Here is a 26,961-nt window from a genome sequence, read left to right as displayed (position 1 = left end):
TTGCATTATTTCCCGCCTCTTCATCCGAATTCCTCTTGGATTTGTGCCCAGTGTTCTCCGAGGCTCCAAAGAAGCTATGCGGACTATGCGGCTGCTCCTGCTCTCCGCCGTCTGTTTGACCGCCCTGTCGGCGGTGCTGGAGCGGAAGGACGAGCTGACAGAGGCTCTGGTAAGACTGCGCGTCCCGCGGGGCTCGGTTACTTTGGGGCATCTACGCCTTTAAATACCCGCTGTACTTTATAACTTTTGATTACATTAATATTTATTATGTATAAAAGTGACATTTCACTTTAAACTTGACATGCTTTACTCGAACGTTTGCTTTATTTCTGTGTTTATATAAAGTTTAGTGCTTTGAGCGAAAATGCGTGCGATCCCGCTATTAACATTCCGACACAAGAGGAAAGAATCTAGAACGGGAAGGCATTGTTTATTGGGCCATCTGCTCCTTTTAAATTGTATTATTAGAATTGGTTCGCGGATGCCAAGTCGTTTCTTTAAGCCTCGAGCAAAGTCAGGTCCACTTGAGCTGTCAGTGCGGAATACCAGACTGCGACGTGTTCCTAAGTATTGGGGCTGCAATGCTGGTTTGAAGCAAAGATGTTTAAATTAATTTTATCTGGAATGACATTTATTTTTAATACTTTGTTTAGAAACGAAACCTTTTAACTATGTTGTAGGTGTCGGCAAGTTAACGTTAACGCGGAGTTATGGAGCAATCTGTCTAGAAACTGCGATAAAATCGAAAACGAGAGGTCCTGTCCCTTTAAAATTAGAAGCCTTGAAGATAAATGTTGGCATCTGGTCACTATAAACAAAATCTGAATTTCGGTCGCAGCCCTAAACTATGTGAGACGAGAAAGAGGTCAGGTCGGCTCTGCAGGATCTCGTGCTGGAGGTCTGGGGTGAGATGTGCGTACAGGGCGGAGAATCGGGTCAGCTAAGTTCCCCAAAACAGAGAATCAACATCAACAGTTCGTATGCTGGCAGGCAAACAGCTGTAGGCATCTGGCAAAGCTGAGAATATCCCGGAAGCACTGGGTCCAAGTGGAGAACCAGCCCTGCGGTGGATGCTGGCCCATCGGAGAGCATACTCAAGTAATGGAAAAATTAAGTGTGGGTGAATTGGATCGGACAAGTAGACAGGAAAAGGACAATCAGTGGGCCCTGGAACTGCTAGGCATCAGAGCTCAGCATTGCTCCACATCACTTACTACCAAATAGGCAAAGTATACTTTATATGGCATCTTCAATAGTGACATAGTACTACCACAAGGTGGTTTACTCTATCTATCTATCTATCTATCTATCTATCTATCTATCTATCTATCTATCTATCTATCTATCTATCTATCTATCTATCTATCTATCTATCTATCTATCTATCTATCTATCTATCTATCTATCATATATCTATCTATCTATCTATCTATCTATCTATCTATCTATCTATCTATCTATCTATCTATCTATCTATCTATTCATTTGCCTAACTGATTTCATCCCTTAATTGTTCAAAGTTCTAATGGTCAGAGTAGTGTGATGACAGCACGGGTCTCAAACTATCAGTACAACATGACTAAGAAATCCCACAATTCTAACAATGAAAGATGATGCTGTAAGCAATATGGTGGTGCCTATGCAAATTACAGCTAACAGCAGCACACATTGCAGATTATAGCACCCACGGAAAAAAGACAAACAAAATGGCAACAGAACAATAATAAAATATTTACAATGCTAAAAAAATAATTGCTTGCAAGAACATCAGACATACAAAACCAAATAGGATCTTAAAGGATCCTAAACACTTAGGAAGGGACCCGGTCCCGCAGTGGGGCCCTGATGGGAGTAAAGGCCGTGTATTTAGGCTAACAAGCACAAAGGAGGGACGGGAAGGAGGAAATTATTTTGTGATGGTGTTTGAGATGGAGAATTGGACAATTGATGGCCTGTTAAGCACAGGTGGCATAAGAAGTAGTAAGAGCAGGAGACGTTTGACAAGTGAGAGTCGTTCCTTGGCACCGTCGAGCTGGTTTGGTGAGTAAATCAGAGTAGAGCATAGGAAGCACATTCAGACAGGCTCAGGTTTTCCCCCCTTAATTCATCAGCCGAGAGTCCTGTCTTTAATTCAACGGCTCCATACTATTGGAACACACTTCCTTTTTGTGCACTACTCTGATCTTTCAGTAATATTTAACAATATTTTATCAAAAAAGGCAAGTGATTTGACATTGTGAGCATGCGACTGGATGATGCCATAAAGAGATGCCACATAGAAAACTTAATTACTGTAAGGTGTCCTGCCACAGGTTCTATATTGGCTGGGCACAGTGGACTGAAAAAGTTGTGCCATCCTTCTTAAGTATGAAACTAAGGTCCTGACTGTCTGTGGTCATAAAAGATCCACGGGCATCTGTTGAAAAAAGAGTAGGGTGTTTCCTGATGCCCTGGCTAAATTGCCCACCACAGCCTTGTCCATTCTGGCCCCTAATTATCCTCTGTCCCTCACGGGGAAACTCTCACTCACCCATTCACCTCCTAATCGCTCATGTATGGTGGGCACACTGACATCGCATCATCCAAGTGTGCTAGTTGAAGTGGCTTCCCAACATCTAAGTAAAGTGCTGTGAGTGCCTCTGTAAATTAAATAGTTAAGGGATTACTTACATTTCAAACAGGAATTCACAGATGCAATGAAGCTTAAGCTAACTAAGGCCTCTCCATTTGCAGAGTGGAAGACCAAAGTTAATGGGCAGGTGATCAGGTAAATGATTCCCCACCTCTATCCAGCAGGGGGCGCTTGCGCCCCAGGATTGTGTTCTTTCTTGAGTGCAGGACATACGCCAGCCTTCTACACGTCTCTTTCATTGCCATGCCGAAATAACCAGACTAGAGAATATGGTTCAACAAGAGATATATGTATTTACCTTGCTTTAAAATGCAGCTTCCAGCCCAAAATACAATGCAGCATAACTCATGCCCAGGCCAGAGAGAAGCCAATGGAACATGCAGTCATCATTCAGTTCTTTAAATGGGAATGCTGACAGCTATATGAGTCTGGTCCAGTAGGGTGGGGGCACCATTGGTCAGCTTCTGGCTTTGTGATGGACCCTTGCCATTATAAACACTCACATATTTACATATTCATAAAATTTGTTATGAACTTACCAGGTATGGGCAGCTGCCATCTGAGCTGTCTATGTTATTTCTGGCCTGTGCCCAAATAATGTAATCACTCATGGCTTCTGCAGACACCCTGGCCGTATATATGACTTTAACAAACGTCATCATTTTAAACAGTCCGCCTGTGTCATCAGCTATGTGTGTCAGGCATCTCCCTGTCACCTTCGTCCTGTCAGTTTATTAATGGCTTTGAAATACAGTGGCACACTTCAAACGTATTACTATGCCATCTTAACTGACAAACTAATAAGAAACACAAAACTAAATGAATCAACTCAAATTAACAAAAAAAGCCAGGGGGGTAGAAAAAAAAACAACAAAATACCGAGAAAACACAAAGGCTGATGGATGAATTTCTGTACCCCCTGGAGATTTCTGAAGACTTCAGCTAAGCCCCTTTCCCTTGATACTTGAGCCTCTCCCTTTACCCCGTTGTTTTTATGGATTAGTAAATTATTATTTTTATAATTATTCTATTTTGGTTTGAAGTGCCTCATCAGATTTCCTTTCTCCTCTCCAATTTAAATAGCTGTGAGTGAGTCGGTTTTTTTGCAGAAAATAGAAATGTTACCTTTGTTTGTAATTTTTCTTAGCTAAAATGCTTGTTTAAATGAATAGAAAGGAAATATAATCTATGCGGTGGGCTGGCGCCCTGCCCGGGGTTTTTTTCCTGCCTTGCGCCCGGTGTTGGCTGGGATTGGCTCCAGCAGACCCCCGTGACCCTGTTGTTCAGATACAGCGGGTTGGATAATGGATGGATGGATGGATGGATGGAAATATAATCTATAAATAAATGCATAATATATATGGAAATGAAACCAGAAGAAAACGAGGACTACTCCAATAAAGACGCTGGGTTTGAATGTTGGTCCGAGTGTCATTTGCACGTTCTCTCTGTGTGCCCCTTCAATGGCATCTCTGCGCTGGTGTGACATGTGTGAGTGTGGCCTGTGGCTGACTGGGGCCTGCCAGATACAACATCAGAGATTTGCTAGAGAGTCCTCTGCCAAGCAGAAAACAAAGAATGATTTTACAATCCAAACCTACTGGAGTATTTTATTTAAAGCATCTAAAGATTTTGTACATCGCCACAGTCCCTCTTATGGTCTCTTGGGTTTTTTGGTCTTCTTAAACTAACAACAACATGTATTTATATAGCACATTTTCTTACAAAAGATGAAGCTCAAAGTGCTTTAAATGATGAAGAAAGAAAAAAAAGAACAAATCTAAAAATAAAATGAGACAATACTAATTAACAGTATAAGTAAGGTCTGATGGCCAGGGAGGACAGAAAAAACAAAAAAAAAACAAAATCTGCAGGGGTCTGAGGCCACAAGACCACCCAGCCCCCTCGAGGCATTCTACCTAATGTCAATGACCTCAATCGGTCTTCATGGTTTTCAGGCTTCACGTGGGATTAGATGATGATGGTCATGTGGACCTCTAGTCTTCAATCCATCAATGTGGGGACTGCATGGTGTCCTGGTCACGTGGTGGTGGTGCAGAAAACTGGAAAAAGAACAGCAGAGAAAGTAGGGGTTAGTACGGATTTCGGAGCCACCATGAATAATAATGATAATGAAATGCAAATACAGAATATCAGGGTTACATTAAAATGTTGAAAATGAAAGCCATGTTAAAGTAATGAGTTTTTAGCAGTTGTGCTCCCCCGTATTGGCCTGGATCTAAGATTTTAGGTGCCTAACAGCAGAAGGCCACCTCACCACTTCTTTTAAGTTTAGCTCTTGGAATTCAAAGCAGACACTCATTTGAAGATCTAAGGTTATGATTTGGAGCTTAAGGTAGATAGATAGATAGATAGGAATGGCACTATATGATAGATAGATAGATAGATAGATAGTAATGGCACTATATGATAGATAGATAGATAGATAGTAATGGCACTATATGATAGATAGATAGATAGATAGATAGATAGGAAAGACAGTATATCATAGATAGATAGATAGATAGATAGATAGATAGATAGATAGATAGATACTTTATTAATCCCAAGGGGAAATTCACATGAAAGACATTCTGAAATATAAGATGGAGTGAGATTATTTAAGGCTTTGTAAACCATAAGTCAATGTCATGAATTTGTCCAGAAGTATCTGGATGAGATATTGCAACAGCTTAGCTATTAGTTTAATAAACGATCTTGATGGATCACAAAGTCTCCTGTCATTTATCAGATTTCTTGTGCTCAGTCTCTGTGGCAGGGAGGAGGAGCGAGTCCTTTGACAAGTCTCGAGAGGACTTCAGAAACAAGACAGAGGAGCCTTCAGAAGCAGTTGGCGTTTGCCTTGGTCTCAGTGCTGCTCAATAGTGTGAATGTGGGTAGCAAAGAGTGATAGAGATTGGTGGTACCATCAGTATTCCCCATTGCTGTACCCTTGAAGTGGCCTGCTTCTGTCTTCCATGTTCTTATTGAAACAGACCAGCAGAGCTGCTCCATGGTACTTAATGGCCTCAATCTGCATCATAAAATATTAATTTTTTTCCCTGAGTGCGTCTGTCTGTTCAGAAGTACAAAGTGATGTACAGATTACAATCCATCCACATATATGAAAATTTTGCATAACAAATTTATTGTGTAATCCACTATCAGAGTTAGATGTCAATGTTCGTCCAACCTTAAAGCACTAATGAGACCCCCACTGAGTTTTTAGATTGTGATGGCACACCTTATGCCTCTTTATACCAATGAAGTGTCATATGAACACTACACCTGACCTACACAATGCTGCTGAAGAGACTCATCTCTTGAAGGCCACACTCTCTCTTTCCAAATGGACTCTTCCAGAAGGATGTCACAATGGTCATGGCCATGACTTCAGTTTACTCCAGTGGTTTGCACAATCCCCAGATGTCAACCCTTTGTGGTCAGATGGAATGGGAAGTTCACAGCATGAACATTTGGTTGAAAAATCTGGAGCCTAATGATGCCATCAACTTAGCATGGACCACAATTCCTAAGAAGCATTTCCAGCACATCCATGACTTGAAAAATGCAGGCCATTCTGGTGGCACCTGGTACTCGATGGGTGTGCCAGGGAGGGTTGCCAGGTCCAGCAAAAATTCCCAGCCTAAAGACAGCTCAAAACTCACTTAATGTGCAAAGCATAAAAACAGGCTAATAAATTACCGTAAATACTATAAGTCGGGTCTTGAAACCCGAAAAATTGGTTATAAAATCAGACCCCGACTTATATGCTGGTTCAAAAGTACGACACTTAATTTATTTTTTTTTTACATCGTCTTGCCTCCTCCAGTCTCGCACCACTTTCTCAGATGCATTGAATTTTGTTGCAGCGGCGCAGTTACCAATTTCTTTCTCTACTTCAATGATGTTTAATTTAAAACCAGATTCATATTTTCTTCTGAATGGACGCTCCATTGTAGATAAGGGATGCTCTTACGATAAAGGTGTATGAGGGTGTGAGATACACAAAACAGTGCAAACACCGCTTCAGAATAGTTTGGGTATTACCATGTGGTCACGTAGGCACAATACATAGGGGAAAAGACGGCAGTGTGCTCCATGGTCACTCTCTCAGGTGGGCATTAGTTAGCATTTGATAATCTCTTGGATCAATAGCACGAGTTTTCCACATTCGACTGATACGACCAACATTATAAAATAACAGAAACTATGTGGTATAATCAAGCCCCGACTTATCCGTGGGGGAACTTAAACGCGAGTATATACGGTACGTATTTGTTTTCCTTTTGACATTGTGTTTAATGTTTTTATATAGCTATACTAGCCAACATAATTTTCTGGCATTTTTGTGGTCCATTGTTTTAAGGGTATAATATTAAAAAGCTGGTATTTGGGGTTATTTGTTGGCTCCCCCTTGATGTTTATAGCATTGTCAAGAAGGTAGGGTGCTGTGGAAAAATATCCCAAAAGATTACGTTTTTTTACGAAAGACCATTTTTTCCCGGTAGAAATGAATAAAAAAATAGTCCAACTGGGCAGGAAACTACAGACCTTGCAACACTAATACAAGTGCTGCCAAAATGTCAAACTCTCATTAAATTAAAAAAATATTAATTTAGCCCAATTGGATTCTCTCACTCTATGAGAAGGTAGGGACAGGAATCAGACTGGGGAGCCACCAGAGACACGGCCAGAAGGAAACAGGATATGAATGTGGCCATGAACACAACCAGAGGGGCGTAAAACAACAAAGAGGGGGCCAAAACAAAACCAAATGACTAGCCATCATTTTTTTTTCCTCTTCAATATTTGTTCATTTATTATAGCAGTTTTCACAATTTTAAAACTTTTATATAGATGGTTTTGTGACACGTTGAGTATCATTAATCCTGGTGGAAAAATTTATACTGCTCAAAAAATTTAAAGGAACGCTTTTTAATCAGAGCATAGCATCAAGTCAATGAAACCTCTGGGCTATTCACCTGGTCAGTTAAGTAGCAGAGAGGGTTGTTAATCAGTTTTAGCTGGTTTGGTGTTAATGAAATTAAGAACAGGTTCACTAGAGGGGCAACAATGAGACGACCCCCCAAACAGGAATGGTTTGACAGGTGGAGGCCACTGACATTTTCCCTCCTCCTCTTTTCTGACTGTTTCTTCACTAGTTTTGCATTTGGCTAAGGTCAATGTCATTACCGGTAGCATGAGGCGATACCTAGACCCTAAGAGAGGTTACACAGGTAGTCCAACTTCTCCAGGATGGAACATTAATACGTGTCATTGCCAGAAGGTTTGCTGTGTCTCTCAGCACATTCTCAAGGGCATGGAGGAGATTCCAGGAGACAGGCAGTTACTCTAGGAGAGCTGGACAGGACCGTAGAAGGTCCTTAACCCATCAGCAGGGCCGGTATCTGCTCTTTTGGGCAAGGAGGAACAGGGTGAGCACTGCCAGAGCCCTTTAAAATGACCTCCAGCAGGCCACTGGTGTGAATGTCTCTGACCAAACAATCAGAAACAGACTTCATGAGGGTGGTCTGAGGTCCACCACTGGCACCCTTTGCTTTTCACAGATGAGAGGAGGTTCACTCTGAGAACATGTGACAGACATGAAAGGGACTGGAGAAGCCATGGAGAACATTATGCTGCCTGTAATATCATTCAGCATGACCAGTTTGGTGGTGGGTCAGTGATGGTCTGGGGAGGCATATCCATGGAGGGACACACAGACCTCTACAGGCTAGACAACGGCACCTTGACTGCCATTAGGAATTGGGATGAAATCCTTGAACCCATTGTCAGACCCTATGCTGGTGCAGTGGGTCCTGGATTCCTCCTGGTGTACGACAATGTCCGGCCTCGTGTGGCGAGAGTATGCAGGCAGTTCCTGGAGGATGAAGGAATTGATACCATTGACTGGCCCCTACGCTCGCCAGTCCTAAATCCAATAGAACACCTCTGGGACATTATGTTTCGGTCTATCTGACGCCTCCAGGTTGCACCTCAGGCTATCCAGGAGCTCAGTGATGCTCTGGTCCAGATCTGGAAAGAGATCCCCCAGGACAGCATCCATCGTCTCATCATCTCATGATTGCGAATTTCCCCTTGGGATTAATAAAGCATCTATCTATCTATCTATCTATCTATCTATCTATCTATCTATCTATCTATCTATCTATCTATCTATCTATCTATCTATCTATCTATCTATCTATCTATCTATCATTAGGAGCATGAACCCTAACATTGTCAGGCATGCATACAAGCACATGGTGGCCATACAAACCACTGAGTACGATTCTGAGATGCTGCAATGAAATTTCAGCAAACTGGACTCGCCTGCCGCATCATTTTTACACTCTGATTTTTGGGGTGTCTTTGAATTCAGCCCTCTGTAGGTTGATCATTTTCATTTCCATCAAAAGATGTGGCATCCTTTCATTTGTAACACATTACCCAGTCCATATCCGTAGAGATATCCAGCAGGATTTTATTTCCCACTAAGGTCTGATGTGTTTTCAAAGTGTTATTTTAATTTTTGAACTGACATCCTTGTGTCTTCTCTTCCAGCCTTTTAAGCCACTGTGCCATGTCAGGATTAATTCTTCTGTTTTCAAGCCATTAAGAAACACAAAGTGGTGAAGATGAAAATGGTAAAACCCCTTTTTTGTATTTTTCTCCCCTTTACTAGGATTATCTAGAGACCTATGGGTATCTACAAAAGCCCCTCAGCTCGCAGGACTACACCTTCAAACCTCATGAGGTAGAAGAAGCGCTCCGGTAAGACATTTGCCACTGCCGTGCTCCCAGATGTCACCCTGATGCTTTTTTAACTTTTTCCCTCAATATTCCCACTTGTCCAGAACCTTTCAGAGGGTGATGGGACTGCCGGTCACTGGAGAAACAGATGAGCAGACCCTGACTGTGATGAGACAGCCCCGCTGTGGCTTGGAGGATCCTTTCAACCCAAAGGTGGCATTGAAGTATCGGCTCTTGGGTAGGTGGCTGTTTTCAAATAGATCCTGCCAGAACCTAAATTTATGTTATATTTTACATGGAAAACATGAAAGTTATTTCATAATATAAATAAGTCAATCTTATTTTACAGTATATTGCCTCAACTGTGCTGGTGTGGCACAGTGGTTGGTAATGCTGCCCCCCACTTGTCCGATTCTAGGTTCTGTACCTGGCCTGGTTGGAATCTGTAGAATTCAAATGCTCTCCTCCTGTCCAGTTTTCTCCAATTTCCTCAGACAACCCAGAAACATTCATGTTATGTTAACTGGCAGCTCTAAATTGGTCGAGTAGGAGTGTGAGTGACCTATGATAGACTGGCAAGTCATTCAGGCTTGGCTCATGCTTTGTGCCTATTGCTGAACTGGATAAGCAAGTTAGAAAATCAAAGGATGATTTGATCTTCCATGGGAGGGTGGCACAGAACTCGAGGGACCCCATTGTGTGGAGTTTGCATGTTCTCCCTTTGTACATGTTGGTTTCCTCCCACACTTCATAACTTTGAGAGGTGAACTGGTGGCCACTCAAAGGCTAGTTCTTGCCTTGTCTCTGTTGGTGTGGTAAAAGTAGATTGACAAAATGGATGGCCCTTCCGTGATGGTGGTTAAGTGATCGGAAATTGGGGCATGAATAAATATCCACGCTGCAGAATCTAAATACAATATGCAAAAAGAAAGTTTAGCAAAAGTGTGAGACATCAGCATGAGAGAAATGCGATCAAGTAGAACACTAGGACACAAGTGAGGAGCCGTGTCACTGGGGCTGAAGAATCTAACAAGTTTTCTTACATTTTTTAAATAGAGGAAAGCAATTTAGAGAAGGGGAGAGAAGAGGGAAGTCTGGGAAAAGGAGGGAAATGTGGTCATATGAAATAAAGAGATAAACACAACGAGAGGGTCACAGGAAGAGGGTCTGTTATTCAAGTACAGTCCTGACCCAGAGTGACGTCTCCACAAGTGACAATAGTGAGCCTATAAACCTCTCCAGCTTACTGAACACTAGCAGTTCAAAAGAGTGACTGCTGCCCTCGTGTGGCATGACTTTAAAACTGATCTGCCTTTCTACTCTGTCCATACAAGATCGTCCTGAAATTTAAAACGACAGTGGAAAAAATCTGAAGCATACTCCCACCCCAGAGCTCGAGGTGTTGTTGTTGTGTGTGTGTTTTGTTTAACTTGACATGCAATTTCTGTGTGTCTTTATAGGCCGTTGGAGGAAGAGGACTCTCACCTACAGAATTTATAACCATACCCCTGACCTGGGGTTTGCAGAGACGCGTGCTGCCATCAAATCAGCTGTAAAGTACTGGAGTGAAGTTGCACCCTTAAATTTTCATGAGATCACCACTGGCCGAGCAGACATAAAAATTTCATTCCACAAGAAGGGCCATGCCTGCTCTGTGGCCTTTGATGGACCCGGTAGGTAGATGATTCCAAAAAGGTTTTTTCTGGGAACAGATTTTTTTTTAATGGAAAACTTAATTCTACCAAACGTAGTAGACCCCAGTCGGCGGGATGCCTCCACGTTGGAAGGACCAGGGGAGGGAGCATATCCAGAGCATTACCTCCCCTGGAGCGCTAGGTGGCAGCCCTCCTGGGTAGCAGCGGTGCCTTGGACTCCTGCAGGACCCCGTGGGAGCTGGAGTGTGATACGGCCCTGTTGGGTTCTGTGGGCACCGCCAGGGGGTGCTGCAGCTGCTGCTGAGCCCTTATTGGCAGCTCTTCTGCCACACCCGGGTCAACGAGCACCTGGAGCACTTCCGGGTGCCTTTATAAAAGGAGTCAGCAGCCACTACTCCGGGAACGAGAGTCGGGAGGAGGAGGAGTGGAGGAAAGAGAAAGAGAAAGAGATTTGGATTGTGTTGTGCTGTGAACAATGCTATACTTGTGGGAAGAGGGGGAAGAGGTGTTTGTCTGGGTGGCAGGAGCGCCCTCTGCAGGCCACACCACCTTGAATTCTGAACTTCACTGTTCCCGTGTATTTAAACAGATCCTGCCAGACCTTAGTGACCTGCAGCTTTTGTGAGTTATGCTCAGTTAATGTTAACTGTAAAAGCTCTATCAGCCCAATCATGTGGAGTGGCAGGTGGTTTTAGTTCTTTGAATTGTTAGCTTATTAAATCTTAGCGGCACACAGATTTTGCAGGCTGTTAGGTTGTTCCTTTGTAGTCTCATCTCATCAGGGTCTAGCAAAGGGGATCTTGTCTTTCTCTTTGGCTCATCCTGTCCACTCTTGTGGAGGTTATTTTAATCTGACTGATCGTTGGTCCTTTCATATTTTACACATCTGTCTCTGTTCCTTTTCTAATCTGATCCTATTTGATCTTTTGTAGTTTCAGTGTGTCATAGTTATTAAGTGTGCTTGTATTTCCCTTTTGTGTGATCTGCTTAGATCTTAAAAGATGATCTTTTTTGGCTTTCTTGTCTGACTCTATTGGGAGGGTGGCACACTGGTTGGGTTGGGTTCAAATTCCAGCCTGGTCATTTCAACAGTTGTATCTACCTGGACTGTCAAAAAGCTTTTGAGGCAGTAAACAATGAGACGCATCATCATCATCATCATCATCATCATCATCATCATCATCACACTCCGACTCATGTGACAGTATAGGAGTTTCTCAGCTCTTTTTTGCAAGATTTGAAACCACCTGTTTCAGTACTCAAAATGCACAAGTTAGGAAGGTGCTTTGTAAAAATACCAGACATATTGCTAGGATGGAGCTCAGTGTAAAAAAAAATCAACAGGCCAGTGGGGCCAGATGGCATATCAGGTGGGCTCCCGAAGTCCTGTTTCAAGCAGCTCTCTCCAGTTTTTCTTTTGCTGTTTAACTGGTTACCTGAGCTGCAGAAACAGTCAATCATTACCCGAGTTTCTAAAGTGTCCTGGCCAAACGGTCTGAACGGTCACTGAGGTCCAGTCCAATGAAATGCTTTACATATTTGGTGAAAAACATTTTAATGATATTTCAAAAGTACTAGGGTGTTGCAATGAGACGTCAAGCAGAATTCACCTTTTATTGGCTAACTAAAAAGATTACAATATGCAAACTGCCTGAAGAAGGGGCCTGAGTTGCCTGAAAAGTTTGCATATTGTAATCTTTTTAGTTAGCCAATGAATTCTGCTTGACGTCTCATTTGTGACATTTCAAGATAACTATCAATTTGCTTTCTGTGCTGTTGGAGGATGCTCTCTGCTGATCTACATCAAATCTGATACGCCTGGTTTATAATGCTAGAGCGCCATTTCTGCATTTTTGTCCAGTGTTCAATACCATCCGGCCTTTCATACTGATTAAGAAATGGAAGAGTAGGAGTGTTATCCCATTTATTGCAGTAGGGATTCAGGACTTTCTTTTGAATTGTTCCTAGTCAAAGTACAGGACACTTTTTCAACAGTCATTCACTCCAATACAGAGGATTTGTTTTCTCTCCATTACTATTACTGTACACAAGTGATCAGAGACTGAACAATGAGCAGGACTCCATTATCTGATAAGACGTACACGTGCAGAGGATGGAAGCCACTACTTAAATCAAGTAGACTGTTTGCTAAACTGGTGGAATGAAAACCATCTTACTGTGAATGCCAAAAAGACCAAAGAAATGATATTTGACTTTAAGAGACAGAAATCTCCATGTTCACCCATCATTCTTCTTGAGTTTGAGGTAGAAACATTGACTGAATATAAATACGTAGGAACTTGTCCTAGATAATAATCTTGATTTGAATATTAATACATAAAACATATACTCTAACTCCAGTCCCGGAGGTTGTCATTCTAACTCTTTTCTTTTCAGTTTTTGCTGCTAGTTAACTATTTCCCTTTATTTTAATTGATTTTTCTTGAGACTCTGACCACTGAATTGATTCTTTTTTTCCTTAAACGGCACCTAAACATAAACTTGATGTGAAGTGAGCCAACAGATGACCAACTAAGTTGGGGCCTCAACCTCCAACTACTTCAGGGTCATTCAGTTTCTTAATGTGAAGCCAATTCTCATTGCTATTTAAACCCGTTATTTAATTCCATGGCGCTCATTCTGCCCTGGCAGACATTTCCAAAACTGTCTGTCTTTCATTTTTAAGAGTAAAAGTGCTGTCAAAATGTTTTGTGGACCTGAGCAGAGCAACATCACTGAGGCCTTCACCTTTCTTTATTTTCAGTTACTGTGTGATGGACGCAGGTTGTTGTTTATCTGTTGGTACATTTGGTGTCTTAATATTGTTCGGTTGCTATTTAAGGAAAAAAAGAAGTAAGGTTTAAGTTGTGCATCAATTAAAATTAAGGCAAAGAGTTAATCAGCAGCAAAATCTGGTCACTAATTAAGAAAAGGGTTTGAATGAAAACCTGCAGCCACCGTAGCTCTCCAGGACTGGAGTTGGAGACCCCTGCTCTAAATGCAATCAGCGCTAATTTCTCCTCCATAAACTCAGACTGGTTAAAGTAGACAAGGACGTCATGTCGATTCTCGATTTAAAGGGACAAAGCTCAGTACAAGTACATCCTTATGTAAACTTATTAAAAATAATTGCAAATTTGTAACTACGTCAGATTGGAATGAGTGTCACTGTTGTTATCGTAAAGATTATTCACTTCTAGCGTCTGAAAGGTAAACCTTAGTAGAACAATGCTAGGACTGGAGCCCATCCAGTTAGCACAGGCCGCAATGCATGAACAATCCCTGGACAGTTGACCAGTCCATCACAGGGTGACCACACGCACAGCCACAGCCACACACCATACAAACACTAGGGTCAATTTGTTGTCGGCAATCCACCTAACCTGCATGTCTTTGGACTGTGGGAGGAAACTGAAGCACCAGGAGAAAACCCGTGCAGACGTGGAGAGGACATGCAGACTCTACACAGAGAGGACCAGGAACACAAATTCTGGTCTCCTAACTGCAAGGCAGCAGAGCTACCATGCTGCCCTTAGTAGAATTGCCTCTCTATCTTCAGGGTGACCTGGGTGTGTGCCCTAGGGCCTTGTCATACGTGTGAAAAAAGTAATGCACCCCCGACCCAAATAACCCTCGTCCCCCATCACGTGACACGAGTCCAAGCCAAAAGGAGGTATGAATTCGGCACCACATCTGTATTTTTCTGTTTGCACTCTTTCACGCAATACACTTAGGTGGTTACTCTGACATTATATTGCTAATGTACAAGTGGCTTAAATCTCCAAGGGAGATCATCACTCGGCTCATTTTCTTTTTATATGTCTAAAGAGTGTAAATTTATGCTTGCGACACCCTGGGCCTGTGGGGAGTCTTAAAAAGGTAATGCTGAAATGAATTTTCATAATTATGTAAATAACACAGAAAAGGTAATACCTGTCATTCATTATGCGCCCAGCTTTTCCAGATAATCAAATTATTGAGTCACCAAAGCATATAAAATAGCTAATCATAGGCTGGAGAATATCATTACAGAGCAAACCTCACAGCAGAGCGCAGGCACTATATAATATATAGTGTAAGAGATCTCATATCATATCTGGAGCAAACTCGCAAAGATACCCCCATGACACTCTGAACGAACATGGCAGGGAAGAAACTGGCAGCATCTTTTAAAGTCCGCTTTCCCAAACCAGCAGCTGAGCAATGTCTTAATCAGAGACATCAACTATAACAATACAATAACTAATGGTTCATTGTATGTCGATCTGTATTTTTATATTTCTTATATCTACTCTCTACTGTATATATAAAATCCTAAGCCTAAAAGTGCAACGATTTTGTGCAATGTTTTTATGTCATTTGTTTTGCCACGCTTTAAATCAGGCTTATTTTAAAACCTTTACTGTGATGTTGTTAGATTTTCAGATTCTTATTCGGTTTTTAAATTCTAAACAAAAAAATAGCAAGAACTCAAGTCCTGCGAGACAAGGCTTTGTGCCAAAAGATTTAACCACGGAAATAAAAGACAAAGAGTAGGACCGCTGCTGTACAGGCTTTTAGTTGTTTGAAGCACCGCACGAGTTGCAGATCACACGACAAGGCAGCAGCTGATCGAGCAAAGAGGAGGTAAAAAAAAAAAAAACTCTATTTGTTTCCTGTTGTATCACCGTTTAAGAGCGGGTTTTGGAGGAGCAACCACGTCTCCTTGGAGTGTGTTCAGCACCCCTCTTCACAACGCGAGTGGCAGAGAGTGGGGGGCAGTAGGTAGCGCTGCTGCCTTGCAGTAAGGAGACCCGGGTTCACTTCCCGGGTCCTCCCTGTGTGGAGTTTGCATGTTCTCCCCGTGTCAGCGTGGGTTTCCTCCCACAGTCTAAAGACATGCAGGTTAGGTGCATTGGCGATCCTAAATTGTCCCTAGTGTGTGGGTATGTGTGCGTGTGCCCTGCGGTGGGCTGGGATTGGCTCCAGCAGACCCCCGTGACCCTATAGTTAGGATATAGCGGGTTGGATAATGGATGGATGGATGGATTTGATTTGATTTGGACACCTCTAGCTCTGGAGTGGAAGTGTCCAGAAGCTTTTCAAAAGCAGTAGGCATGTCATCACAAAACGTATGCTAATAGCATTTCAACATACAAGGGAACCATGCAGGCAGTTGTTTTTGCAGTTGTCAACTTGATTCAATTCAGAGACTGCCCAAAATGGAGAGAGCAGCCCATTTGCTGCACTCGTTTGTTGCTGTTAGCCTTTTTCTTTTAGGTTTTTGTTGGTGTGCCATAATGTAGATACTGGTTATTCAAAAGACACTATAATGGAGGGATTGGGGGGTGAAGGCAGAGATTATCTACACAATGAAGCAGACTTACTTTCTACAGGTTTTCCTACTGTGGAATAAAACAAATCACTCTAAGTCCGTTCCAAGCAGGGGGCAGTGGTTACAGGTAATGAAAGATACTTACAGTATGTGATGGAAAAGATGACATTTTTATTGAGATTGCAGAAGGACAATTTCACTGAGAAAAGGAAGCCAGTAATAGAGAAGGTAAAGAAACCACTGGGTGAATTAACATAACTTAAATCATCACTATGACTTAATAGAAGTATGAAAGTGATTATACAAAATAAGATTCCTGCAAATCACAGCTATTTTCAAGCGTGTGTATGTTGTTTTTGTGTCTATCTTTTAATCTTTTTGCTTCTTCTCACTTTCCTGGCTGGCTGTGATTGAAAACTCATTGATTTACCGTATATACTCGTGTATAAGTCGGGTCTTGAAACCCAAAAAAATCAATCATAAAATCAGACCCCGACTTATATGCCGTTCAAACATACATTTTTTTAAACATCTTCTTGCCTCCTCCAATCTCACACCAGTTTCTCAGATGCATCGAATTTTGTTCGCTACTTCAATGACTTTTAATTTAAAACCAGCTTCATATTTTCTTGTGATCGAACGCTCCATCGTAGATAAGGGATGCTCTTACGATAAAGGTGTATAAGGGCGTGAGATACAAAAAACACAAAACAGTGCAAACGCCACTTCGGAATAGTTCGGGTATTACCGTGTGGTCACGTAGGCACAATACATAGAAATAAAAGGCAGTGTGCTTTGTGGTTACTCTCTCAGGTGGACGTTAGTTAGCATATCATAATCTCTTGGACCAATAGCGTGAGTTTTCTGCATTCGCCTTATATGAACGACATTATAAAATACCGGAAATTCAAGCCCCGACTTATCCGCAGGAGAACTTAAACATAAGTATATACGGTACGTAACATTTGTACGTTAGGTGATCCTGAGCGTATATTTGAAGTTATTGTGGAGGAGAATGATTTAGAAATAGTTGTAACTTATTTTACTTGATGGACTTGAATTTGGAAAAACGCCTTACCACAGGAGTAAAAACGATTTAAACTTACAGACGAGAAGCATGTACCCTAGATTATCTGGTCCTGTCAAGTGAATGCAGCTCTCTTCTGTAAAAAAGTGGCGCCCAGTCAAGTGATTGGTTCTCATCTTATTGCCAATGCTGCTGGGAGAGGCGCCAGCTTCCTGCAAGCCTGGACTGGTTTAAGCAGGTTTGAAAATGGACGAATAGAACTAATTAAGCAGAGCAGAAAATGTCACCGTCCGTAAAAGTCCTACAGAAAGACCTGGCCAGAATTCAGAGGAGTAGAAAATGAGGTTCAGTGTAATCTGATGTTAGTCTTAACACAGATGAAGTAACAAAGTTAGATAACCTTACGTAAGTGAGGGCGTGGAACAAGAAAGTTCATTCAGTGGCGAAAGCCGTCTACTCCTAGTAGACTCTCACTGTCCACAGCCAGCCAAATCTACAATAAAAAAGCTAACGGGACACTGGGTCACGTAGCACACTGCATGGACTATAAATCTAGAGAGGCATCACATGTGGAGTTCTGAGCGCGGGCCAAATAAAAAGACAGAGAGGAGAGCTACATCAACGATTCTCAAGTTTCAAGGATGAGGATGCATGTGCAGAGTGCTATGGGACACGGGAGGAAGGCCTAAAATCACAAAAGGAACATGCCAATCATCAGGGGGGAAAAAATGGAAAACTTTATGGAGAACTGTAGACACATGGTGGAACCCACCACATTACAGAGTCGTTTTTCAGCACTTTATGTAAACCAACAAACTCTAAGCTGAGTGGCCCATCCTCTTCACCATTTTCCTCAGTTTCAGGAGTTTCTTATCTATTTCCTTTACATGAAGTTTTATAAAAGTTCAAACCTTCTAAACAGCCTTACACTCTACTTGTAGGCCGAGTCCTCGCCCATGCAGACATCCCAGAGTCTGGAGTTGTCCATTTCGATGAGGACGAGTACTGGACAGAGGGGACCTACCAGGGAGTGAATCTGCGGATCATTGCGGCCCATGAGATTGGTCATGCACTGGGTCTGGGTCATTCCCAATACCCCAGTGCACTGATGGGGGCTGTCTACACCGGATATAAGCCCAACTTCAGGCTGCACAATGACGACATCCGGGGGATCCAGGCGCTGTATGGTGAGTGCGTTCTTCCCCTCTATGCTTCTCTCCAAATGTGCTGGAGTTCTGCTTACCTCACAATGGAGGGCGTCTCTCTGAATGTGTCGGTGTTCTGTTCTGTCTCGACTTATTCAGGTAAAAGAATCACCAGTGTTCCCAGTGAACCCGTTCATCCTCCAAGTGGACCAACACCACCTTTGGTCATCCCAGAACAACAGGGTGACAAACCAGACCCGTGCACTGCTGACTTAGATGCTATTATGCTGGGTAAGAGATGCTCATACAATTATTGACACACCAAGGCACAGGCTGCCTATTCTAACGCTGCTGCTTCTCTCCACAGGACCCTTTGAGAAGACGTATGCCTTTAAGGGTCATTATGTGTGGACGGTGACCGACAATGGCCACAGCAAGCCTGTCCAGATCAATTTGCTGTGGAAGAGTCTGCCGGGTGACCTTGATGCTGTTGTTCATTCAGGCAGAACTAACAAGACGTACTTCTTAAAAGGTGAGTTTGTCCGCCACTCTGAAAGCTTTGGGTGTATGTACATGTAGGCGCTTCCTCTACATTTAATGGTGTGACCGCTTTGTGAGAAAATGTGTGAAAGCCCAGATATCTGAAGTGCAAGAGCATGTTCACTTACCTGTCACCAGCGAGAAAATGCATCGGGCCCTGTCCCCATGTCAAGAGATTCTGCCTGTGAACCTATGGCCTCCGAGTCACTGAGCAACAACTATCCCAGTTGAGCGAATTGGAATTCCAGTTTAACACTCAGATGTCACTGATGACATAACGCAGATGAATAACCAGTTCAGGCATCATTGCTCTGTTGCAGGTGACAAAGTGTGGCGCTACACCAAATTCCAGCTGGATGCAGGCTATCCTAAACTGCTCACCAGGATCCCTCCAAACATAGACGCTGCCCTCTACTGGGAGGTCAACCAAAAGATCTTCTTTTTTAAGGTGAGATTATGTGCTGCTTTGTCCACTTTGAACTGTAAGAAGGGTTCAAACGGCCACTTTCACTCATGGACATGTGTTTCAGCAGAGCCGGATAAGAGTTAAAGGCCCACCTTGACCTAAATGTCCACTTTACTGTCTCCACTCTTCCTCTTGTAGAGTTGGGGGTGTTAGATCCTGGTGGGCTGCAGAGGCCACATGCTTTCATTCCTGCCACTTCCTTAATTCGTTAACAGTTACAGCAGCCAATATGACAGTATAATTTTCAATGTCCAAATTATGGCCGTTACAATTCACAGGAAAATGACAACATTTAAACGTATCACACAGAAAGATCATCAAGACCTGTAAAATAAGAAAAATGGCAACATTGCTTAAATCAAGAGTGGCAAAATGAGTACATCCAGAATTAAATTCTACAAATATTTAATGCTTGCTGTGTTACTCGGCTTCACCCAGGAACTTTTACAAGACAGCGAGCCTCAGTTATAGTGCCGTCGGTTAATCAGGTGTCTAGAAAGTTCTACGTGACTAACTAAACCAGGGACTGCTGTGATTGGCAGGCGGTGTTTGGCGCAGTGATTAAGGGTTTTGGGTTCAAATCCTGCTACTGACACCATGAGCAGGTCACGTGACCTGCTAAAACATAAGAAATGTAACCAATTGTATCTCAGATGTTAGAAGTCACCTTAGATAAAGGCATCAGTCAAATAATAAGAATAGCATTAGGTCACTGGAGCTGCTGGCTCTTGGATATGCTACACACAATTGATCCACATTACTGCCATAGATCAATTCCTGCTTTTTCGAGTGAACTTGACTTTTGCTGATGGTCATTGCAAAACATAACTTCACAGGAAAGTGTATTCTTTTGTACTGAAACAGGTAATCAGTAGGAATAATGTGAAATTTGAGTATAAATTATTATCATTATTAGATATTTATGATTTCAGTTTGTTTATGTTGTTCACTTAAAAAGTTCTTTTCATGTTTTTCATCAGCTGCATGTAGTCCCCCCTTTAAATTCTGCATTTGTAAATGTCTATGTAAAAAATTCTGGAGAGCAGGAGGGAGAGGGGGCATCCCTTACCATATAAGCAAATGAGGATGTAACTGTAAATGATTTCAGGGGTCAGGATAGACGTCTGTTGATGGAAATGACGTTTCAATTAACGCTGTCTGTCCTGGGGCGTTTCAAGGATTTGCAGGTATCAGGGTCTTAACGTACTCTGTGTTTGTTGTGTCTTACATGTATATAAAATCGAAAAATGGTTTTGGGGGTGTATCTATTAATAATGAAAATAATAATAAATATTGACAAATAAAAAAAAAGTTTCGAAAAATAAAAAAAAGGGTCATTACCTTTTTTCTGTGAAATCACCAAATTTTAATAAAATCAGTCAAAGCTTTTTTTGTGATTTTGGGGTGTTTAGCTTTTCTAATTTGGAGGGAGGGGATTACCAATAATTAATGATATACCATAATGTCCTTTTTAGCAGATACCTACTGCCCTAGCTGTACAATAATGCCAAATTTCAAGTTTTAACTAAATGGGCAAATTGTGTTTTTTTTTTTTAATGAGTCAGTGATGCATTTTTTACACATACACACACACATATATATATATATATAAACTGCTCAAAAAAATTAAAGGAACACTTTGAAAACACATCAGATCTCAATGGGAAAAAGAAATCCTCCTGGATATCTATACTGATATAGACTGGGTAATGTGTTAGGAACGAAAGGATGCCACATCGTTTGATGGAAATGAAAATGATCAACCTACAGAGCCCTGAATTCAAAGACACCCCAAAAATCAGAGTGAAAAAATTATGTGGCAGGCTAGTCCATTTTGCCAAAATTTAATTGCAGCAACTCAAAATTGTACGCAGCACTTTGTATGGCCCCTGTGTTCTTGTATACATGCCTGACAACATCGGTGCATGCTTCTAATGAGATGACAGATGGTGTTGTGGGGGATCTCCTCCCAGATCTGGACCAGGGCATCACTGAGCTCCTGGACAGTCTGAGGTGCAACCTGGTGGCATTGGATGGACCAAAACATAATGTCCCAGAGGTGTTCTATTGGATTTAGGTCAGGAAAGTGTGGTGGCCAGTCAATGGTATCAATTCCTTCATCCTCCAGGAACTGCCTGCATACTCTCACCACATGAGGCCAGGAATTGTCGTGCACCAGGAGCCACTGTACCAGCATAGGGTCTGACAACCTAATGCATATGGCCTGATACCTAATGGCAGCCAAGGTGCCTTTGTCAAGCCTGTAGCGGTCTGTGTGACCCTCCATGGATATGCCTCACCAGACAATCATTAACCCACCACCAAAGTGCTCATGCTGAATGATGTTACAGGCAGCATAATGTTCTCCATGGCTTCTCCAGACCCTTTCACTTCTGTCACGTGCTCAGGGTGAACCTGCTCTCATCTGTAAAAGCACAGGGCACCAGTGGTGCATCTGCCAATTCTGGTATTCTATGGCAAATGCCAATCGAGCTGCATGCTGCTGGGCAGTGAGCTCAGGGCCCATTAGAGGACATGGGGCCCTTGGGTCACCCTCATGAAGTCTTTCTGGTTGTTTGGTCAGAGACATTCACACCAGTGGCCTGCTGGAGGTCATTTTGTAGGGCTCTGGCAGTGCTCATCCTGTTCCTCCTTGCCCAAAGGAGCAGATACTGGTCCTGCTGATGGGTTATGGACCTTCTATGGCCCTCTCCAGCTCTCCTAGAGTAACTGCTTGTCTCCTAGAATCTCCTCCATGCCCTTGAGACTGTGCAGGAGACACAGCAAACCTTCTGGCAATGACACGTATTGATGTGCCATCCTGGAGAAGTTGGACTACCTGTGTAACCTCTGTAGGGTCCAGGTATCGCCTCATGCTACCAGTAGTGACACTGACTGTAGCCAAATGCAAAACTAGTGAAGAAACAGTCAGAAAAGATGAGGAGGGAAAAATGTCAGTGGCCTCCACCTGTTAAACCATTCCTGTTTTGGGGGTCGTCTCATTGTTGCCCCTCTAGTGCATCTGTTGTTAATTTCATTAACACCACAGCAGCTGAAACTGATTAACAACCCCCTCTGCTACTTAACTGACCAGATTAATATCCCAGAAGTTTCATTGACTTTATGCTATACTCTGATTAAAAAGTGTTCCTTTAATTCTTTTGAGCAGTATATATATATATATATATATATATATATATATATATATATATATATACTGTATAGTCACAGGTGGCTGGGGGTGGTACCCAGCCAGGACACCCAGAAGGACCGGAGGAGGGCTTACGCCTCCCCCAGACCACGTGGGGGTGACCACCTTGATAGCTTTGGGGACCATGGGAACTGAGCTTGGAAGCTCAACCCTATAGGGGCCCGTGATCACTGCCAGGGGGCACCCCAATGCCTGTGGAGCAGAGGAAAAGGTAGATATTTACTGCCTGGCTGACCAACCACAAGCGTTACTTGGCAGGTAACCACCGAAATAATCAAATTGCAGTTCAGACCTAAGAATGTAATACTTCGATCTTCACCCTGTCAAATAAGCGAACCAGCTGCCATGGCGTAACATCAGAGGCTTTGCCTAAGGCGCTAAGGTCCGATCTCCATAAGGGGATACAAAGATGCACACGTGTGATGAGCCCCAATTAGGGTGAAACATGTGCTGTGTACTCTTTGTATTATTTGGCAGATACTATTATATATATATATATATATAAACAGAGAGAGAGAGAGAGTTTCTAGAACTTAGTGTGTACATCATTTCTTTATCGTACCGCACTGATCCTTCTTGACACTGAGTGTACAAGTCCGTGGCTTACTGTCCCATGTATCCTTTTGCACTGCTTGAAGATGATCTCCTTGAGCACCTTGATGTCTGCTGGGCAGTGCAGCACAACTTGCGACTTCAAAATTCCCCACAGATGTTCGTTAGGTTTGAGGTCGGTTGACATACTTGGCCATTTTAGCACTTTTTCAGCTTGTTCCTCCATAAGAATACAGCAATGGCTTTGGAAGAATTTTAAGAGTCATTATCATGTTGAAAAATTGCTCAATGACCAACGGTGTACAGAGAAGGTTGCATCTTGGCTTTTGACTCACGACTTTACGACATCTTGTCTTGTAAGCCATACACTTCTCACTGTACTCCTTCCCCTCGCAATGTTATACCAGGGGTCTCCAACACGTTGCTTGCCCCTTTCCAAGTAGCTCACCAAAGGGTTAATGAGTCCTACATAAATTTGAAAACTCGATTTGTACAATTAGGGGATCTTTCTGAAAATGTCTACTATGTATGGGTGTACAAACCTCTGTGAGTCTGGCATTAATGTCATGAAATCAAAGTTCAGAACGAGACTGACAGACGAACATTTAAATGACTCCATAAGAATGAACCTAAGTGGCTCCACTCCACCATACACCTCTCTTGTTGCCTCCATGCAGTGCCAGTCATCTGACTAACTAAAAAACACATCACACATGCAACTGGACATGTGAATACTCTTGTGAAGTGAAACAGTAACATTTAACAAAATGACAAATGAAGAAGTAATATCTGTCTATTTGTAATTGCAGTGTTTTGTTTTGACAGCATTCATGTTTTAATTGAATAGTGTGAGATACATTAGAAAATGCATACAGACATTTTTTGTGATGTTTTAATGCAAAATGTGAGTTATGGACACAAACATTTTGTAAATGTTCTGGCAAAACAAGCTTATTCAGTTTGTTTGGGTTGAAATAAGCTATGAGAATAAATGTTAGAAAACATGAGTAGCTCTCGGCCATTTTCATTTTGTAAAAGTAGCTTTCGGGGGGAAAAAAGGTTGGAGACCCCGTTATATATTTTGGCCACCATCAGATCCAAAAAGATCGCTATTGGTATCATCTTACCCAAAGTCTTCACCTTTGTTTTTATGATTCTTTTCAATGGATAAATAGACTTTGTTGTGCTTTAACATCAGCAGTGTATCCCTGTATGAACGATGTGAATGACGACAATTCCAGTTCTGTGTAGGGTGCAACTTGCTAGTTTTCCATATCTTTTGCCAGCTCTGAAGTACTTGCTTTGTTATTTTCCTGTCAAAAACACGCATCACAAGGCCACAGCTTACAACGACAGCGCGAATGTTTTGGGGTTCTTGACGCAAGTCAACGCGTTTTGAACTTCTCTTACTTTTGCGACTGTATTTTGGCTTACTATGAGTGATAGGCTGGTCTTCTGGTACCCTTGTCCTCTTTTGTTTGATGAAAGAACTTTCCCTTTAGGTTTTCAGACAGTTTTCTTCCATGTGTTGCTATTGTCAGCATTAGGTATGGGAGTCATTCAGTAGGGCAAGGGTCACTCTTCATTGAAGGTGAAATGACGACACCACTTTGAGTAGGATGGTTCAACAGGCTCATTTGCTGATCAATTACTGTAACCATCTATCCATTATCCAACCCGCTATATCCTAGCTACAGGGTCACGGGGGTCTGCTGGAGCCAATCCCAGCCAACACAGGGCACAAGGCAGGAAACAAACCTTGGGCAGGGCACCAACCCACTGCAGATTACTGTAACTATCTTCAGAAAATAATTTTAAAATCTTATTATGCAATGTTTTGAGGGTGTACTCATTTTTTCATACTTTCATGTTAAATGTTTCATTGGTAACTGATAAACCTGTGCTACCAACACCCTACCATTAGCTTGCATTCATTTATGCTGTGTACTGTAAATAAGTTTTATAAAGAGAAAGAATTTGCTTCTAATTACTAAATATATTATTAAAACAAAAGCCCGTAGGAACTGAGTTTGAAGACCCCCAAGGTAGCTGGTTAGCTCATTTTGCATCTCATTACCCGACTCTCTGCATCCTCCATAAGCAGCAGGGTGTATCCCGATGTCCAGGTTGAATTGTCCTCCATGGTCTGGTCATTCTGCCCCCCTAATCATCCCCAGTCTTCCCTGTAATTGACTATCTGTCTCTCACCCCTTCACCAGCCAATAGCTAATGTGTGGTGAGCATACTGGTGCAAAAACAGCTGCCATTGCATCATCCAGGTGGATGCTACACATTACTGGTGGTTGATGTGGCTCCACATCTACCATGAAAAGTGCTGTGAGTAGTAAGAAAAGTGCTATATTAATGTAAGCAGTTATTATTATTATTGTCCAGCTGCTGGTTAAGGTGAAAAAAAAAAGAAACAACAAAGGGTTCTGAAGTCAAATACGATGAATGCAAAAGATGTCTGGTCATAAGCAGCAGTAACAGGTCACTAATGAAGGCAATGCCTGGAATGTGAACCTGCAGCCGTCCGAGTTTGACTGTCCTGGCCTAAGTGGTTAAGACTCTCTCTGTCGTCTTTGCAGGATGATGGCTACTGGCAGTGGGATGAACTTACCTACACGGACCTCAGCGTATACCCCAAACCGATCTCCACCCTGTTCACGAGGGCCCCAACCCACCTGGACGCAGCGCTCACCTGGTCCAATGGAAAGGTATATCTCTTCAAGGGGGACCAGTACTGGAGGCTGAATGGCCAGCTGAATACTGACCGAGGATACCCACTGAGCAAGTCTGAGCGCTGGATGCAGTGCCACAAGTACAACTAACGTCTACGGGCTGAGGAGGTTAGCTGTCTGTTTGTGTTTCTTGACAAAGGTGCTTCAAGCTTCTGTCATCAGTCAGCCAAGGTGGTGGACTGAATGACTCTAAAGAGAAGAGACATGGTGGGATGGTGAACTGAATGACTGGCCTGGGACTGACCTCCTCTGCTTTCTGCTGTCTCACTTCTGCCTTTACTGATCTCTGCACTGGCACCTCCTAACTGACCAGCTCTGATTGACCACATAGCCACTACTTTGTGTCACTGCATCACAAAGAAAAGCTGGCAGTCACTTGTGTGCTCATGCGGACCTCTTTGCAGAAGTTTTCTTTATTGAACCTGCACCCCTGCCTTACTGTGGTCCATTCACAAGGCTGACCTTGTAAAACAGTTAAAAGACAATGGCCAGCTGCCTCTTTGACACGTTCATAAGCTGCAAGATTGAAAGTCAGACAAAGAGAAGGAAGGAGACTCAGGCTACACACGAACACAACTAAACTTGACCTGACTGAGCCAGTTTTGTATAAGAATGGATACTGGATTTTAATGTGCCGGCCGGCCAAAAGTGTCAGCTAAACTGCCCATCTTCCTCGATGCCAAGCTGTGTGTGTGTGGATGGGGTAGGGAACAGAAACACAGAGCAGCCGTTTCTGCCATACTGAAGCCGCTGCAGGTTACAGCGTATAGACATGCTACACCGCCGATGGCACTAGCACAGGTAACGATGCCACTGCTTACACAGAAACACAGCAGTTACTGGTGAACTGCTTTTCTCTCTAAGCTTTGGAAACAAGGCATACATAACTGAGTTTCTAATAAACAAATAAAATATTCAACAA

The 26,961-nt window shown here is 42.6% G+C and overlaps 1 protein-coding gene across 1 annotated transcript; it reads left to right on the top strand.

The window, feature by feature from the left end:
- mmp19 (matrix metallopeptidase 19) lies at nucleotides 1–26,961 on the top strand. The gene is made up of 9 exons (XM_039747327.1): nucleotides 1–169; nucleotides 9,321–9,409; nucleotides 9,493–9,626; nucleotides 10,849–11,061; nucleotides 18,326–18,571; nucleotides 18,689–18,820; nucleotides 18,897–19,061; nucleotides 19,390–19,517; nucleotides 25,887–26,961. Exons 1-9 carry the CDS (start codon nucleotides 77–79, stop codon nucleotides 26,127–26,129), a joined length of 1,443 nt encoding a protein of 480 aa, XP_039603261.1. The 5' UTR covers nucleotides 1–76; the 3' UTR covers nucleotides 26,130–26,961.

Source organism: Polypterus senegalus, chromosome 3 (genome assembly GCF_016835505.1).
Source record: "Polypterus senegalus isolate Bchr_013 chromosome 3, ASM1683550v1, whole genome shotgun sequence".
Lineage (NCBI taxonomy): Eukaryota > Metazoa > Chordata > Cladistia > Polypteriformes > Polypteridae > Polypterus > Polypterus senegalus.
This window is presented reverse-complemented; position numbering and strand designations above follow the sequence as displayed.